The sequence below is a fragment of the Mobula birostris genome, chromosome 2 (genome assembly GCF_030028105.1).
Source record: "Mobula birostris isolate sMobBir1 chromosome 2, sMobBir1.hap1, whole genome shotgun sequence".
Lineage (NCBI taxonomy): Eukaryota > Metazoa > Chordata > Chondrichthyes > Myliobatiformes > Myliobatidae > Mobula > Mobula birostris.
In genome coordinates, this window is record NC_092371.1 from 168333927 (window position 1) to 168350887 (window position 16961).

The 16961-nt window shown below is 43.4% G+C and overlaps 1 protein-coding gene across 1 annotated transcript in view; it reads right to left on the reverse strand.

The window, feature by feature from the left end:
* nid1a (nidogen 1a) overlaps positions 1–16961 on the reverse strand; it is a 157486-nt gene that overhangs the window by 115621 nt on the left and 24904 nt on the right. Inside the window, 2 exon segments of the mRNA XM_072251057.1 lie at positions 6146–6379; positions 12477–12677. Of these exon segments, the coding sequence (XP_072107158.1) occupies positions 6146–6379; positions 12477–12677 (435 nt within the window).

The window sequence follows — 16961 nt, forward strand, 5'->3', positions numbered from 1 at the left end:
TTTTCTGCTGGCCCAGATCCTGCTGCAAGCTTTGAAGACCTTCCTCGCTGTCAACTACACCTTTAATCTTGGCGTTATTCACAATTTTGCTGATCCGGTTTATCACATTATGATCCAGATCATTAACACAGATGACAAACAACAATGGACCCAGCACCAATCCCTGCTGGACATTAGTCACAGGCCTCTAGCCAGATAGGCAACCATCTACCCTCTCCCACAAAACAAACGTCAAATCTAATTTACTACCATGCCCTGAAGGCCACCGACTTCATCTTGTTGACCAACCTCCCACGCAGGATTTGCAAAGGCCTTCCTGAAGTCCTACAAATCAGTAGCTCTGGAAATGCTTGCACCCCTGCAGACACACAATCCAGCTCCAACTTTGGGCATAAATTTCATTTAAAATGGGAACTAACACAGATGGTCATAACCACTTCCACAAGGGAGACAAATGGCGACTGAATTAGACCTCAGCACCCAACACTACTGCACCCAGAACGTGAACCAGTACAAGTCTGCAGAGTATTAAGGACATTTATCAGCATATAACCAGGAATGCAAAAGACTTGAGTTTCAGAATTAATTGCTGAATTATTTTAGGGTCAAAGTAAGGTTGGCTGAAGATAAACAACTAATCCTTAATGATGAGATAATTCTATCTAAGTTATCTATAACAAACATCCTGACTGAACAATTAACATATTTTCTTAAGAAACCTAGATAGCTACACTATCCTACAGAGACCATAATTTTACCAAACACACATTTGTATCAACTAACAGAACAAAATTAATACCAATTCTAAGCACACACACATAAAATGCTGGAGGAACTCAGTAGGTCAGGGAACATCTATGAAGTTGAAGTTTTGGGCTGAGACCCTTCTTCAGGACTTGAAAAGTTTGGGGGGGGGGGGTGGGTGGAAGAAGCCATAATATCAATCCCAGGTTTACATGCTGCAGGCATCCCTCGTGAATTTTGGAATTTAGAACTCAGAAATTGGCTATTGCAAGAACTAAAAAAAAAGAGAGCAGGAATCATCCCTCTCATCCTTTGAGCCTGCTCCAGCATTCATTAAGATTATGGCAAATCTTTTCCCTTAGTGCCATTTTCCAGCACTATCTTCATATTCCTTACTGCTCATAAATCAAAGTCTCCATTTTGAATGGACAATAACTGAATCTCCCCTCAGTCAAAGTCGCTGAACGACCAGTTTCTGAGCTACAGTCTAGAATCTCATACAGCATAGAAGTGTGCATGAGTTAGAACAGTTTACCTTCTAACTTGCATTGTAAATGCACCTTATGCTAAATGTCAATCTTCTGGAATATATTTTATTATTTATTAATGTGTGTGTGTGTGTGTGTGTGTGTGTGTGTGTGTGTGTGTGTGTGTGTGTGTGTGTGTGTGTTACATGTACTGTGTTGTGCACCTTGGTTCAAAGGAACATTATTTGACTTGGTGGTATGCATGTATGTACACAGTTGAATGACAATAAATCTGAACTTGACTTGAAGTTTTATGGCCTTGAACGACCTTCTCTCACCTTATTTGACATGACATGGTGTCATGACAGCAGAGATGTCATTGACTTTAACAGAGGAGTGTTTACATCAGTGAACCCCTGTTTACATCAATGATGCTGAGGTTGAAAGTCTTAAGTTACTAGGTGTGATCATTAACAGCTTATTCTGGTCCAATCACAGAAGCCATGACTAAAAAGTGTTTACCAACACCTCGACTTCAGGGAGCTGAAGAAATTTGGTACACTTCCTTTGACCCTCACCAATTTTTGTTGATACACCATAGAAAGCATCCTATCTGGATGCATCATGGCTTGATATGGTACCTTCTCTGCCCAAGACTGCAAGAAGCTACAGCGAGGCGTGTCTATAAATCACAGCAACTAGCCTTCCCCCTGTGGACCCCGTCTACACTTCTCACTGCCTCGGTAATGCAACATAATTAAGGATCGCACCAACTCAGACATTCTCTCTCCTCCCACCCCCAACCCCTCCCCATCAGGTAGATGATACAAAAGCTTGAGGTGAGTGGACAACTTCACTACGCTCACTGAACTGATTCCACAATCTATAAACCCGATACTTTCAAGGACTCTAAACTCATGTCCTCAGTATTAGTTATTTATTTATTTATTTATTTATTGTACTTGCACAGTTTGTCTTTTGCACTTTGACTGTCAATTTGTGTGTGTAGTTTGCCATTGATTAAACTGCATTTCTTTGTTCTGCTGTGAATTCCTACAAGATAATAAACCTCAGGGCAGTAAATGGTGACATGTGTACTTTGATAATACATTTGCTTTTAACTTTTGAACTTTGAAGCCTAAAAACACATACCAGCAGGTTGAAGGGCAGTTCCTTTTCCACTGCTGTAAGATAACTGGATGACCCCAGTATGATACGATGGTTTCTTGACTTCACAATCTACCTCGCTATGGCCTTGCACCTTATCTGCCTCACTGTACATCCTCTAACTGTTTCTCTTTTTACTGCATTCTTATTTTTTTCCAACCTTAGTACACTGTTACAATGAAATGATCTGTATGGATAGCAAGTAAACAACAAGGTTTGTCACTGTACATGATAAACCAATTTACTTGCTCCCAAGCTTCGAAGTAAATTTACTATCAAAGTACGTGCGTCACCTTATTCTACTGGGATTCAATTTCCTGCAGGCATTCACAGAACAGCAAAGAAATACAACAGAATCAATGAAAAACTACACACAAAGACTGACAATGTGCTAAAGATGACAAACTGTGCAAATATAAAAAATACAAATCATAATAAATATTGGGAACAGGATTTGTAGATTCCTTGAAAGTGAGTCCATAGGTTGTAGAATCAATTCAGTGTTGAGGTGAGTTCAGGAGCCTGATGGTTGAAAGGTAATAACTGTTCCTGAAACTGGTGGCGTGGGGCTCAAAGCTCCCACACCTCCTTCCCGACGGCAGCAGCGAGCAGCGAACATGGCATGACCTGGACGGTGAGGATCCTTGATGATGGATGCTGCTTCCTATGGCAGGGGCTCCTTACAGATGTGCTCACTGATGGGGACAGCCTTTTCTGTGCTGTATCCACTACTTTGTGTAGGCTTTTCCATTCTTGCCCAATGGCGTTTTTGTACCCAGGTCCTCAAGACCCCAAATGCACCAGTGTTCTTCCCTTGCAGTAGCAGAAGCATTCCTCATCATTATTTGGGTTATGATCCTGTTGGAGTCCTGGTAAGATTTATCAGCAATTAATATCTCCAGACTCTAATCTGGAGTAATCTGGACTCTAATCTCCACAGAGGGAGATAAATGAGAAACCCAGACCAGAGAACAGAAATAGAAGAGGACTTGAGACTTCCCATGTCAGAGTGCAGTACAATGTGCAACTTGAAACAAAAAAAAAGCACAAAGACAAAACACAAGAACTCAGTAAGTCAGGCATGAAGATGGGTCAGCCGGAAACCCCACCATCTTCACGTTCTCCTTCCGAGTCATGTGGTGTCGGTCATAAACGCAAGGGATCCTGCTGATTCTCAATGGCTCTATATTATTAACGGGTTGATACCGATGTGGCAGGGACTGCCAAAGGCCACAAAACCAGCCTTCTGGGTGGGAAGAAGACCCAAGATGATCTTAGACGTGACTTTCACAGCTGCGGGGCAGAGTTCTGAAATAAACCACCCACTCTCCTGGCTTGACCATGAGGATAAACTGAAAAATGTAGCAAGCAACGTTGACATGAAGTGAATGCAAGGAAAAGCTGCCCAAGTACATGAGTGCTGAGCTCATTTCATTTAATATAGATGTACAGGGAAGTTTCCAACACTTACAGTGCCTGTGGAATTACTCAGAGCTGAAGCCCTGCCAGAATGCTGTTACCATCAACATTCCTTCAAGGATCTAACAACACAAAACTAAATTAATCAGCAAGTCAGGCAGTATCTGACCTGTTGAGTTCCTCCAGGTGTGTTTGTGCATGCATGTGTGCGTGTGTTGCTCAAGACTCTCAGCATCTGCAGAATCTCTTGTGAAAAATGATAGTGTTTTGGGTCAGGACCCTTCATCATGCCTGACTTGAGTTCTTCCAGCATTTTGTGTGTTGCTCAAGATTTCCAGCATTTGCAGAATCTCTCCTGCTTGTAACAAAATTAATCCTCTTTTTGGCGCAATCAAAGAAAATGGAAAAAAAATCCTCTTGATCCTTACGTCATCCAGCAGACCACAAACTGGTAGGCACCAGAATCCAGGATGTACTGGATTCAATCAACATTCTACGCAGCTCCTGGCTGGTGTTCAGTGAAAGGCCTGTACTCGCTGGAGCTTAGAAGAATAAGAAGGCATTTCATTGAAACCTATCGAATATTGAAAAGTGTAGATAACAGTGGACATGGAGAGGATGTCTAGGATCGGAGGCAGCCCCAGAATAGAGGGACATCCCTTTAGAAAGCGGATGAGGATGAATTTCTTTAGCCAGAGGGTGGAGAATCTGTGGAGTTCATTGCCACAGATGGCTGTGGAGGACAAGTCATTGGGTGTACTTAAAGCGGAGTTTGATAGGCCCTTGATTAGTAAGGGTGAAGGTTATGGGGAGAAGGCAAGATAATGGGATTGAGAGGGACAATAAATTAACCATGACTGAACGGTGGAGCAGACTCAATTGGCCAGATGTCCTCATTCTGATCCACAGGTCACCATTATTTGGAAGTACAGTTGTGGGGCACACAAGGTAAGGGGGAGGGGGGCAGTCAAGGCTTGCAGTGCTCCAGTTCCCAAATGCCACCCTGTTGGAAAATGTAAGCAACAGGGCCAGGAGCAGAACCATTAACCTCGATAGTTTATTGTTATTCTTCAGCACACGAGTAGAAAGGAAAGGAGAATGAAATGTTTGTTACTCCAGATCTGATGCAATATTAAAAAAAAACACAAAAAACACAATAAAATCAATCTATAAAACCCAATCTACAAGTAACTGTTATGTACACTGATCACGTGTACATAAAGAGTCCTAAGTGATGTGTAGTGGTGTGGCGGGGGCTTCATGGGGAATAATTCAATTGTTAAATTCTCTGCTCCTCGAGGACAGCACTAAAGCCCACACTGGTACCTGAGAAACCACAGGTAAACAAATCATTGTCTTTGGAAGTGAGGGACTAATGTCCTGTCTTTGCACTGGGAATTCCATTAGATTACATGGATGAGCAATGGCTCCTAACATGCACAAAGATTCAGTCCTGTATATTTCTGCTCACGATGGTGATCAAGATCACAGAACATTGTGGACTGCTTTTTAAGTGAATCTATCAGCTCCATTGCCATTGTCGTAAAGCAAGGTCAAAGCAAAACAGATCTGACCTCATTTACCTTTCAAATGCAAATGCTACAGCACAACCTCCATAAACAATACATTATACGGTCTCACATAAACACGCACTTCGCACTGTATGTAAACCTTTCAGCCTTCAGACCATGTCACTCATAGACTTTGCAAATATTATTTTGTGACTGTGTGCACTAGAGCGTAACTCTATGTGCTGTGTGTGCCTATATGTACTGCGTTTTGCCCCTTGGCCCCACAGGAACAATGTTTCGTTTAGCTACATACATCTGTATGGTTGAAAGAACTTGAAGTCAATACAAATAATGTATTTTAAAATGTGTTGATGTATGTGTAGTAAATCTCTGCAAGTCCACTGGGAAAATCAGGGCCCATTGTCTGTGAATCCACTGGAGGCTGAAAGCCAAAGACAGCCTGTCCTGGGGCGAGAGAACTGTGTCTGTGTGTGTGTGCGCGGATTGGTGGACAGGAGAGGGAGGGATGGAGGTATAGTAGGGAGGGATAGGCATGTTTCTCTATTGTTGCTTGGTATGTTCTGTTTTGTTATGCTTAGCGTTCTGCCCAGCATTGTGGGCAGGCTATGTTGGCGCCAGAATATGCACTGATACTTGGCGCCGACCACATCCTTGGGTGTGCTGGTTGTAAATGCAAATGACACATTTCACTGTATGTTTCGACGTACCTGTGACAAATGAATCTGAAAACAGTTAAGGAGCCACTGGTTACCAGGTACCTCTTGTGTAAATTCTGTCTAAATTGGGTTTGAGTTGTGAAAGACAATAGGTAGGTACCTTGGACTGGTCCAATCTTGTTGCTCATGGCGTATCGCAGTATCTGCTCGTTTTTATCATAAAGGACAAAAGTGCGGTCGACGGACAGCTGCTGAGTGGCAGGCACCGGCTGCTGGCCATTGTCATTGATACAGCCCTGGAAACTGATGGTCTGCTTCAGCTGGAAGGAATAGGTCCGAGAGGACTGATCAGAAAGCTCTACGATGTACTTGACATTGGAAGAGCTCATGATTACTGAAGGGGAAAGAGAAAATACAGAACACTTTCAGGAACATCATAGAGAACATTGACACATCATCCATTACTGTCTGGTCTGGTGCAACATCCTCTCACAGTAAACAAAAACCACAGCAAACTGTCTGGTCAGCACAGAAAAAAAATCATCGCCTGCAGTCTACCATCACTGTAGGACTTGTATGCATGCAGGACAAAGCAGGCAGGAGAATTATTGCAGACACTACCCACCCTGCAAAATACTTTTCCAAAAGCTCCCTTCTGGAAAGAGCAAAAAGGCTACAGTAAAACAAAAAAAACATTTCTTCACTCAGGCAGTTAGTCTGATCAGCCATTCTAGTTAACCCCCACCCCATATCTATTACCCTTTTAAGAATGCCGTTTACACTGTAAATGCATGCTGGTATTTCTGCATTTTTGCACATTTTATTCTATATCCCTAGGTTAACCTCTAACTTTCACTTTTCTTTGTAATTGTTGAATGTTGTTGCTTTTTGTTGCACGCCACGCCCTGACCAACACACAACAAACTCTGAACACGTGTAAATGTATATGACAAATAAAAGTTGATCGATCCTTAAAGCAAAACTGTTGTCTTAGTTCACATTGCAGGAAATGCTTCTCTGCACAGCAAGATACCAAAGACAGCACTGAGATTAAACAGCAAGTCATTCAGTTTGGTTATGGCTGAGGCCCCAGACAAAACTAACAGTGCAAATGGGAGATTTACAGTCATCTGAGGGAGCAAATAAGACCTCAATTTAATCTTATCTGGAGATCAGCAGCATTCCCCTAGAACTGCAAAATCAGAATCTGGTTTATTAGCACTGATGTACGTCCTGAACCTTGATGCATTGTGGCAGCAGTGCAGTGCAGTACATAAAATACTACAAGTTCATTGACTGACATACAGCATGGACAGGCCCTTCTGGGTCTTCAAGCCACACCATCCAGCAATCTCTCAATTTCAATCCTAGTCTAACCACTGGACAATTTACAATGACAAATTAACCTACCAACCGGTACATCTTTGACTGTGGGAAGAAACTGGAGCACCTGGAGGAAACCCATCCAGTCATGGAGAAAACATACAAGCACCTTAAGGGCAGTGGTGGGAATTGAACCTAGATCGCTGGTACTGTAAGGGATTGTGCTAACCACTAGTTACAAGAAACATATATAAAAAAATAAGTAAAGCCTAAAGAGAACAAAATAAAGAGTAGCATTCATGGACAATTCAGAAATTTATTTGCTTTAGTAGGGGAGTCTAGGACCAGAGAGTACAGAATCAGAATAGAAGGACTCCCTTTAGAACAGAGATGAGGAGGAATTTCTGCAGCCAGAGGGTGGTGAGTCTGTGGAATTCATCGCCACAGGTGGTTGTGGAGGCCAAGTCATGGAATAGATTTAAAAAGGAGGCTGTTAGATACTTGATTAGTTCCGGTGTCTAAGGTTACAGGGAAAAAAGGCAGAAAGATGGTTTGAGAGGGGTAATAAATCAGCCATCATGCATTGGCAGAGCAGACTCAATGGACCAAATGGACTAATTCTGCTCTTATGTCTTATGGCCTTAATAATGGCAGAAATTTCTGAATGGTCCATGAACACTACTTCATGGGTTTGCACTGGGAGTATCAGCCTAGATTTCAATACCAAAATCCCCAAGGTGGGTCTCGAACTCATAAATACCTGGCACAGAATGCCTCCCACCTACACAAAGCTGATAGACCACAGCAAGCGTGCTATACCAGTGTGAGGGTTTGGACTGAAGATACAAGTCTTCTGCTAGACTGAAGATAAATAGTGCTCTGTTCAGAATGGAACATAACCAGAGTTCAAAGATGTTAACACTATCCACTTAGCAGCTAACTCACCATCTTAACAACCCTCTCCCTTCACTGCCAGCTACATCATCCAGAGGATATACTGCAGCAACCCAACATTAATATCTCCCACAGCAACCCCTAAACACACAAAGCTCTAAACCTAGGGGAAAAGAGAGCATGATCTACTTGGAAACACCATCACCTCCAAGTTCTCCTTCATGGAATGAGCCATTTCCAACTTTGAAATGTAATGGGCTGCTCCTTCATCAGCACCAGATGTAAACTGTGCAACAGAGTATCTAACATCACCATGGGAGCATCTCATCGCACTGAATGAAGATCACCGATCACCGCTAACTGACAAGGGCAGTCAGAGGATGGCATCTGAACGGTTTTCCCTCCGCCCGATTCAATTTTGGATCCAGTTTATTAATTCACTCTAATCTCACGTGACTTCATCACATAAGAAACACTCAGAACACGCTGGAGAAACTCAGCAGGTCGGGCAGTATCCATGGAAATGATCAATCAATGTTTCGGGCTGGAACCCTTCATCAAGACTGAAGAGGGAAGGGGCAGAGGCCCTATAAAGAAGGTGGGAAGCAGAAGGCTGGTAGGTTCCAGGTGAAAAACCAGTAAGGGGAAAGATAAAGGGGTGGGGGAGGGGAGGCAGGGAGGTGATAGGCAGGAAAGGTGAAGGAGGAATAGGGGAAAACACAATGGATAGTAGAAGGAGGCGGAACCATGAGGGAGGTGATAGGCAGCAGGGAGAGGGGGCAGAGTGAAACCGGGATGGGGGAAGGGAGGGGGAGGGAATTACCGGAAGTCGGAGAATTCTATGTTCATACCAAGGGGCTGAAGACATCCCTTCAGTCTTGACGAAGGGTTCCGGCCCGAAACACTGACTGATCATTTCCACGGATGCTGCCCAACCTGCTGAGTTCCTCCAGCGTGTTGTGAGTGTTGCTTTCATCACATAAGAAATAGGAGCAGGAGATGACCAACTAGCTGTCGAGTCTGCTCTGCCGTTCACATTCACATACCAGGAATCCTTTCTGAATATATAAAACTCATTGTCACTATCAGCTGAGACCGGTGCAAGAGCAAGAGCAAGCCTGGGAATTGGAGTTACCAAAATTAGTGACTTAATCTTCCGAGCCTGCAAACAAACATTCCTCCAGCTATCACCACAGCCATGTTTCTACAGATTCTGTACATTTCTCCAGACGTACCATGAAGAGCATCTGAACTGGCTGCATCACCATCTGTCTTGGTGGTGCCACTGCTTCTCCAGCAAGAAATACACAATTTCCTATGATAATTTACAGTGTTTTTACAGATACACTGTATGCTGCCGCAAAACACCAATTTCACGGCAAACGCCAGTGATAACAAAATTGATTCTGATATTAACTCAACAGCTTGTTCAGTATTGTCTGGGAAATTATTGACCATGGAACAGTACAGCACAGAAACAGGTCCTTCCGCCCACATGTGGTGCCAAACTAATTAAGTTACTAATCAAATGGTTCTTCTGCCTACACAATGTTCATATGCTTCAATTTTCCTCATATTTGTCTGCCTAACCAAACATCTCTTAAAAGTCCATTTCTGCTTCTACCCCCCCACCCAGGCAGTGCATTTCAGGCACCCACCACTCTTAAAATAAACTTGTCCCTCATGCCTCCTTTCCAAGTTACCTCCTCTCACCTCAACTGTATCTTACTTCACTTACTTCCTTCAGATTTCATAAGGAAAAGAAGTTGCATGAGGAAAGCCCTCTGGAAAACCAATGGGTAATGAAATTCCAAAGTTGCTGTGCTTGGACCAGGAACCTCTGAGGATTTCAATTCCACCCCCCCCACCCCCCAGAAAGAGGAATCACTGATGTGCCCTGCAGCAAGGGTGGATTACAACAATGTAGAACACAGTTCCCACACTCACAAAGAGACTGTGTTTAAAATGATTGAAGAATGTGATAAGGCTTAACCATTTCCTCAGATGTAGGTGCCGGGGAGGGGGAAGGGGAAAGAGGGTTGAAATCCAGGACAAAATGAGGCATAATTTTAAAATTAAAGGCTAGGCCACTCAGATGTCAGGAAGTGCTTTAGGGAACGGCAATAGATAAACAAAATGGACAAAAAGACCGCAACAAACCAAGGCAGAATCAGAATAAAGTTTAATATCACTGGCATATGTCATGATTTTCTTTTGTTTTGTTGCAGCAGTAGATTGCAATAAATGATAAAAACCATAAGTTACAATAGGATATTGTACATATACACAGACACACACACACACTGAATAGATAGAGCAGAAAGAGAGCAAAGGAAGAGGTGTTCATGGGTTTATTGTTCATTCAGAAATTTGAAACGTTGAGTGTGTGCCTTCAGGCTCCTGTACCTTCTCCTTGATAGTAGCAATGAGAAGAGGGCATGTCCTGGGCAATAGGGTTCTTAGTGACTGATTCCACCTTCTTGAGGAGTTTGTAGGAGTCCATGGTTCTGGGGAGGCCAGTATCATGACAGAGCCAGCCAAGTTTACAACTTCCTGAACTTCTTCCATCCTGTGCAGAATAAATTGCCAATATATTGGACTGAGACCCTTTATTAAGGGTTTCTGCACAAAATGTTGGCTCTTTATTCCTCTCCACAGATGCTGACCTGCGAGTTCTTCCAACATTTTGTGCGTGTAACTCAATAGTTGGCAGTGAATGTTTAAATATGATCACAACCAACTTTTCCCTCTGTCAACCCTCATATTTCATCTCCTGCATTTTGCTTACCTCAATGCCCTGAAAATTCATCTCGAAACCCTGGAGAATCCTGCACAATCCAGACGGATTGCCCGCTCCAAGGGCACAGAATCAAGGAGGTTAGCTGGAATTGTACCAGTGATCTTTCTCAGTAACAACTCCTGTCATCTCCTACAGCTCCTCAAATCGGGTCCCGTAGATAGATCCTACCACTGCTTTGTTAGCTCAGCCACAATACAGGCACATCAAAATGCCTGGATGAAACTTGTACCGGTTTCTAAGAGACCACGTGACACTGGAACAGAAGTAAGCCATTCCACCTATCCAGCCTGCTCCGCCATTCAATAAGATCAGCTCCTCCTACCTGCCTTGTCTCCATAATCCTTAATTCCCCTGCTATGCCAAGATCTTTCTAACTGTGTATTTTACACACATATTTAATGAGGTAGCCTCTACTGCCCCCCCCCGGGCAGAGATTGCAGATTCACTAGTCTCTGGAAAAAGCAGTTTCTCCTCATCCCTGTCCTACTTCTACTCCCCAGAATCTTGAGGTTATGTCTCCTAAATTCTAGTCTCCCTTCCCAGTGGAAACAACTTTCCTGCCACTGTTGTATCTTTTTCTAACAACCGTCTGGTCTACCCTACCATGAGGAACCGTGACAAATGCTTTACTGAAGGCCATGCCAACAACTTTCACTGCCCTCCTCTACCAAGCATCTTTGTCACTTCCTCAAATAAAACTTATCAACTTACTGAGATTCCCCACCAATAAAACAAAACAAAGCAAAAAGCACTGGAAGTACAGATGGCATGTGGAAAGGATATGTTGACAATTATGAGCAACTCCTTGGTAAACATGGAGTTTAATAATACTTCTTTTTACACCAATGTATAATTTTCTTTGCAAACATGAGGAATTCTGCAGATGCTGGAAATTCAAGCAACACACATCTATAGGAAGAGGTACAGTCGACGTTTCAGGCCGACATCCTTCGTCAGGACTAACTGAAAGTCTACTTACTAGTTCTTCTTTCAGTTAGTCCTGACGAAGGGTCTCCGCCCGAAACGTCGACTGTACCTCTTCCTATAGATGCTGCCTGGCCTGCTGCGTTCACCAGCAACTTTGATGTGTGTTGCTATAACTTTCTTTCTTGTCTCTTAGCTGAGGTTTGGTTCCTTTTGAGTTGGTTTTATATATTTATTTTTTTATTTAAAAGTATAGCCTGGTTTCAGGTCCCTCTGGCATAACGAGCCTGCATTGCCCAATTACAGCCACGTGACCAATTAACTTCCCAACCTGTACATCTTGGGAATGCGGGAGGAAACCAGAATACCCAGAGGAAACCCACGCGGTCATGGAGAGAACGTACAAACTGCTGACAGACAGCGGTGGAATTGAACCCGGTTGCTGAGGCTGTAATGGCGTTATGCTAATTGCTACACTATGATGCCAGCCCATCACTCAGTAAACTTGTCCAAAGCAGCGGTGTTTAATAATTCCACGTCATTTGCTTACCAGAGCTCGAGTAGTGGTACAGCTCGCTGTATGGCTCTACATGCACGGTTGACTCCTGCGGAATTTCAGGCACTTGCCCTTCCAGTTTCGTAGCAATGGTGAGGTGGTTATGCTCATCGATTCCACTAAAATGCTGGGTGATAGACAGCTTCTCATTACCAGGGCTGAAAGTCACTTCTGCTTGACGTGTGAATTCACCACCTGGTCAATAAAAAAAGATACCAGTCATAACTGAACAGCACCGCACTCAAAGACCCAACAGTTAAGTAGCACCTTTAACTTTTACCATCACTCGATTGTGATTAGTCAAACAAAAAAAAACTGACATTGAGCCTCTTAAACTGATATTAGAAAAGATGCCCGAGAGCTTGATCTATGAGGTAGGCTTTGAGGAAAGGATGAGATTTCTGTCACCAGAGGAAGAAAGGGAAAGAGGAACTGGAAAGAACAAGCCCCCAGTGGGACAACTGCAGCTTTCATGGGGGATTGAAAAATTGGGGGATTGCAAAATTGGAGGAGTTTATCATTACAAGAAAGGTCCAGACTAGGAAAGCAGGATGGCATTTGGACTCGTTAAGTCTGAGGATGTACCTGGAACCAAATTAGGCTTGCAAATTTGCAAGTGATGCGTGCACACTCCAGACTAATCATGACAGCACACCACAGCTCTGAAGTTCCCCAGAGACGTCTGGACTCCAATAATGCAGTTAGCATCCGCCTTCATCCACGTTTTAGTAACTAACATGGGCCTACAATTTTTGCAAAAGCACCGGGTGCCAAGAATCCTTATGGAACTCCTTTTACGAACTTAATCATAAGACCAAAATGAATGCAGAGCTCAGCCCCTTCTGTGTTGTTCTGGAACTTGAGTAATATAACAGAACTATTTTTCCCCCAGCTCTCAATAGAAAGAAACAATTCTCATAATAATTCAGAGAAGGGCTCTCCAAGAAACATTCAATGTAAAATAAACTAGATTATTCAAACAAAGCCCACCATAGCATGTCAAGTGTTGCAATGCAATGCATGTTTGCTGACACTTTCATGGATCGCAGTGGTTTACTACCAGAGGTGGGCACTGTTTTGGACTCAGGATCTTCTCAGGGACACACATTCGAACCACAGGCAGGAATGGGCCACTCAGCTTCTCAAACCGTTCTGCCATTCAATAAGATTTTCGATGTTCTTATGGTAATCACAACACCACTTAGCTGCCTACCACAGTAACCTTTCACCTTCCTTCTTCCTTATCAAGTACCCCGCTTTAAAAATACACATTGTCCTTTTGAGGAAGGGAGGAGGGCATTCAAAAAGGCTGCCACTCTAGTAACCCTCCCCCCCCGCCCAATGCCCAGTTCTAGATTCTACTTAGAGGAAACCTCCCCTCCTCATCCAACACACACACACGCACACACACAATGCCAGAGGAAGTCAGCAGGTCCAGCAGCATCGAGTTAAAGTCAAAGGAAATTTATTATCAAAGTACATATAGGTTACCATACACTACCTTGGGATTCATTTTATGAATTCATCTGAGATTCATCTACGGACGGAAATGAACAGTCGACATTTCCCTTTGGTCCTGATGAAGAGCCTTGGCCCAAAATGATGACTGTTCATTCTGCTCCATAGATGTTGCCTGACCTGATGATTTCCTTCAGCATTTTGTGTGTGTTGCTCAAGATTTTCAACATCCACAGAATCTCACGTCTCCTCATCCACTGTCAAAACAATTCAGGAACTTATACATTCAATCAAGTCCACTCTCAGTTTTCTAAACTCCAATGGATATGAGACTGCTGTCCAACTTCAAAGTTTACTTTATTATCAGAGTACATACATGTCACCACATAGAACCCTGAGATTCTTTTTCTGCAGGTATACTTAGCAAATCTATAGAACAGTAACAGTAAACTGTAAACATCAGGAACTATAAACTGTAAACAAATTGTGCAAATGCAGATATAAATAAATAACAATAAATAATGGGCATGAAATAAAAAGATGAAAGAGCCTTAAATGAGCATAACTATTATGGTTGAGAGGTAGTATCTGTTCTTGAACATGGTGGTGTGAGTCCGGAGGTACCTGTACCTTCTACTTGACGGCAGCAGCAAGAAAAGAGCATGGCCTGGGTAGCGAGGATCTTTGGTGATGGATGCTGCTTTTTCATGTAGATATACTTAATGGTTGGGAGGGCTTTACCTGTGATGTAATTAGTTAAATCCACTACCTTCTGCAGGATTTGCCAAAGGCACTGGTGTTCCGATTCCTCATGAAACAATCTGCCCATTCCTGGTAAGTGCCCAGTGAACCTACTTTGAACTGCACTTCTGTCCTTCCTCAGGCGAGACCAATTCATTTCTGGTTCGGCACTGTTATTAACCAACCCCCAGGCCTTTTACTTGTAAGAGAGAGTTCCAGATTTCCATCACACTCCACAAAGACATTACCTCTCACAGAGACTAGCTCAGATTTTCCAGCTTCTACAGGACTTGTGCTGGCGGAAATAATTTTCTCATCATATACTTTCCATTTCCAAATTGCTTTGAAATGTGAGCTGTAGGTCATGAATGCTTCCTAGGTAGTGTCCCTTATGGGTCTGATGTCTGATGAGGAGAGGAGAAGATGGTGACACCATCATCTGGTGGTGATGTCCGTTATTTGTCAAGTAGGAGGCCGTGCACAATCCTGATTTGATGGAGACGGACGTGAGAGCATGGAGGAACATCTGGTGAAACTTCTGAAATGCCTGCTTTGCTGCTGCTGCCACTGTGTGGTCTGAAATCTCCTGGGGGGGGGGGGAAGGCCCCGAGTCCTTGGCTTTGCTTATTGCTTGGCGGCTGGGATGGGGTCGAAGCGCTCGGCAGAGGATGGTGTTCGGTGTCGAAGGGCTGGTTGGAGGCTTGAAGTTTTCAGATGGACTCAGGGTCTGCTGCAGTCCGGTGCTTCTAATGGTGCTGCATCGGCAAATCTGTGGCACTTGGAGGTTCATGGCAGGGAGAGTTTCTCCCTTCTACCGTCTGCATGAGATGTTGAGGCTATCGGGACTTTGAGACTTTTTTTTACCATGCCCATGGTCTGCTCTTTATCAAATTACGGTATTGCTTTGCACTGTTGTAACTATATGGTATAATTATGTGGTTTTGTCAGTTTTAGTCTTGGTTTGTCCTCTGTTTCTGTGATATCATACTGGAAGAACATTGTATCATTTTTTAATGCATGGATTTCTAAATGACAATAAACGAGAGGACGGAGTGTCCTCATAATCTAATCTAATCTACCTGACCTGTGCTGGTAGTTATACTCTACATTAACTTGCATACAACATAGAAATGACAGGCCCTTCAGCCCACAAAGTTGTGCTGACCACGTAACCTACTCTAGAAACTGCCTAGAATTTCCCGAGCGCATTGCCCTCTAGTTTTCTAAGCTCCATGTACCTATCTAAGAGGCTCCAAAAATAACCTATTGTATCCGTTTCCACCACTACCACCAGCAGTGCATTCCCTGCACCCACCACTCTGTATGTGAAAACTTACCCCTGACATCACCTCAGTACCTATTTCCAAGCACCTTAAAACTATGCCCCCTTGTGTTAGCCATTTCAGCCCTGGGAAAATCCCCACGATCAATGCCCCTCATCATCTTATACACCTCTATCAGGTAACCTCTCATCCTCCATCACTCTAAGGAGAAAAGGCCATTCACTCAAACTATTTTCATAAGGTACACCCTCCAATCCAGACAACATCACTGTAAATCTCTGCACTCACTCGATCGTATCCACATCCTTTCTGTAGTGAGGTGACACAGTACTCCAACTGGGGTCTGACCAAGGTCTCATATTGCCAAGTGGGGTCTTCCTCAACTACTCTTCATCTAATTGCTCGACAGTTCTTTCTGTTACCCTTTTCTTCACCCGCACATCTTAAATCTTAAATATGCATCAAGCTTTCCCTTCACTTACTCACTCAATTTCACTCACCTCAGCCTCTCCTGAGTCACTGCATTCTAACCGTCCTATCTGACTGGCATAGCAAATGCTCTGCCCAGGACTGCAGGAAACTGCAGAGGGCTGTGAAGACAGCTCAGCACATCACTGGAACCATTTCCCCTCCATGCACTGTCTACACTTCTTGTTGCCTCAGTAAAGCAACCAACATAATAAAAGATATCACCCACCCTAGGCATACACTCGCCTCCCCTCTCCCATCAGGGAGAAGGTACAAAAGCCTGAAAGCATGTACCACCAAGCTCAAGGAAAGCTTCTGTCCAACTGCTTTAAGACTTTTGAACATTCCCCAAGAATGATAAGATGGTTTCCTGACCTCACAATCTACCTTGTTATACTTTGCACCTTATAGTTTATGTGCTGATCTGATGAAATGATTTCTACATGTGATAAGTAAAACGAAGTTTTATACCGGTCCAGGTGTGGGTTAATGTGACTAGGCAGAATACCAGTTCATCACTGACTATATA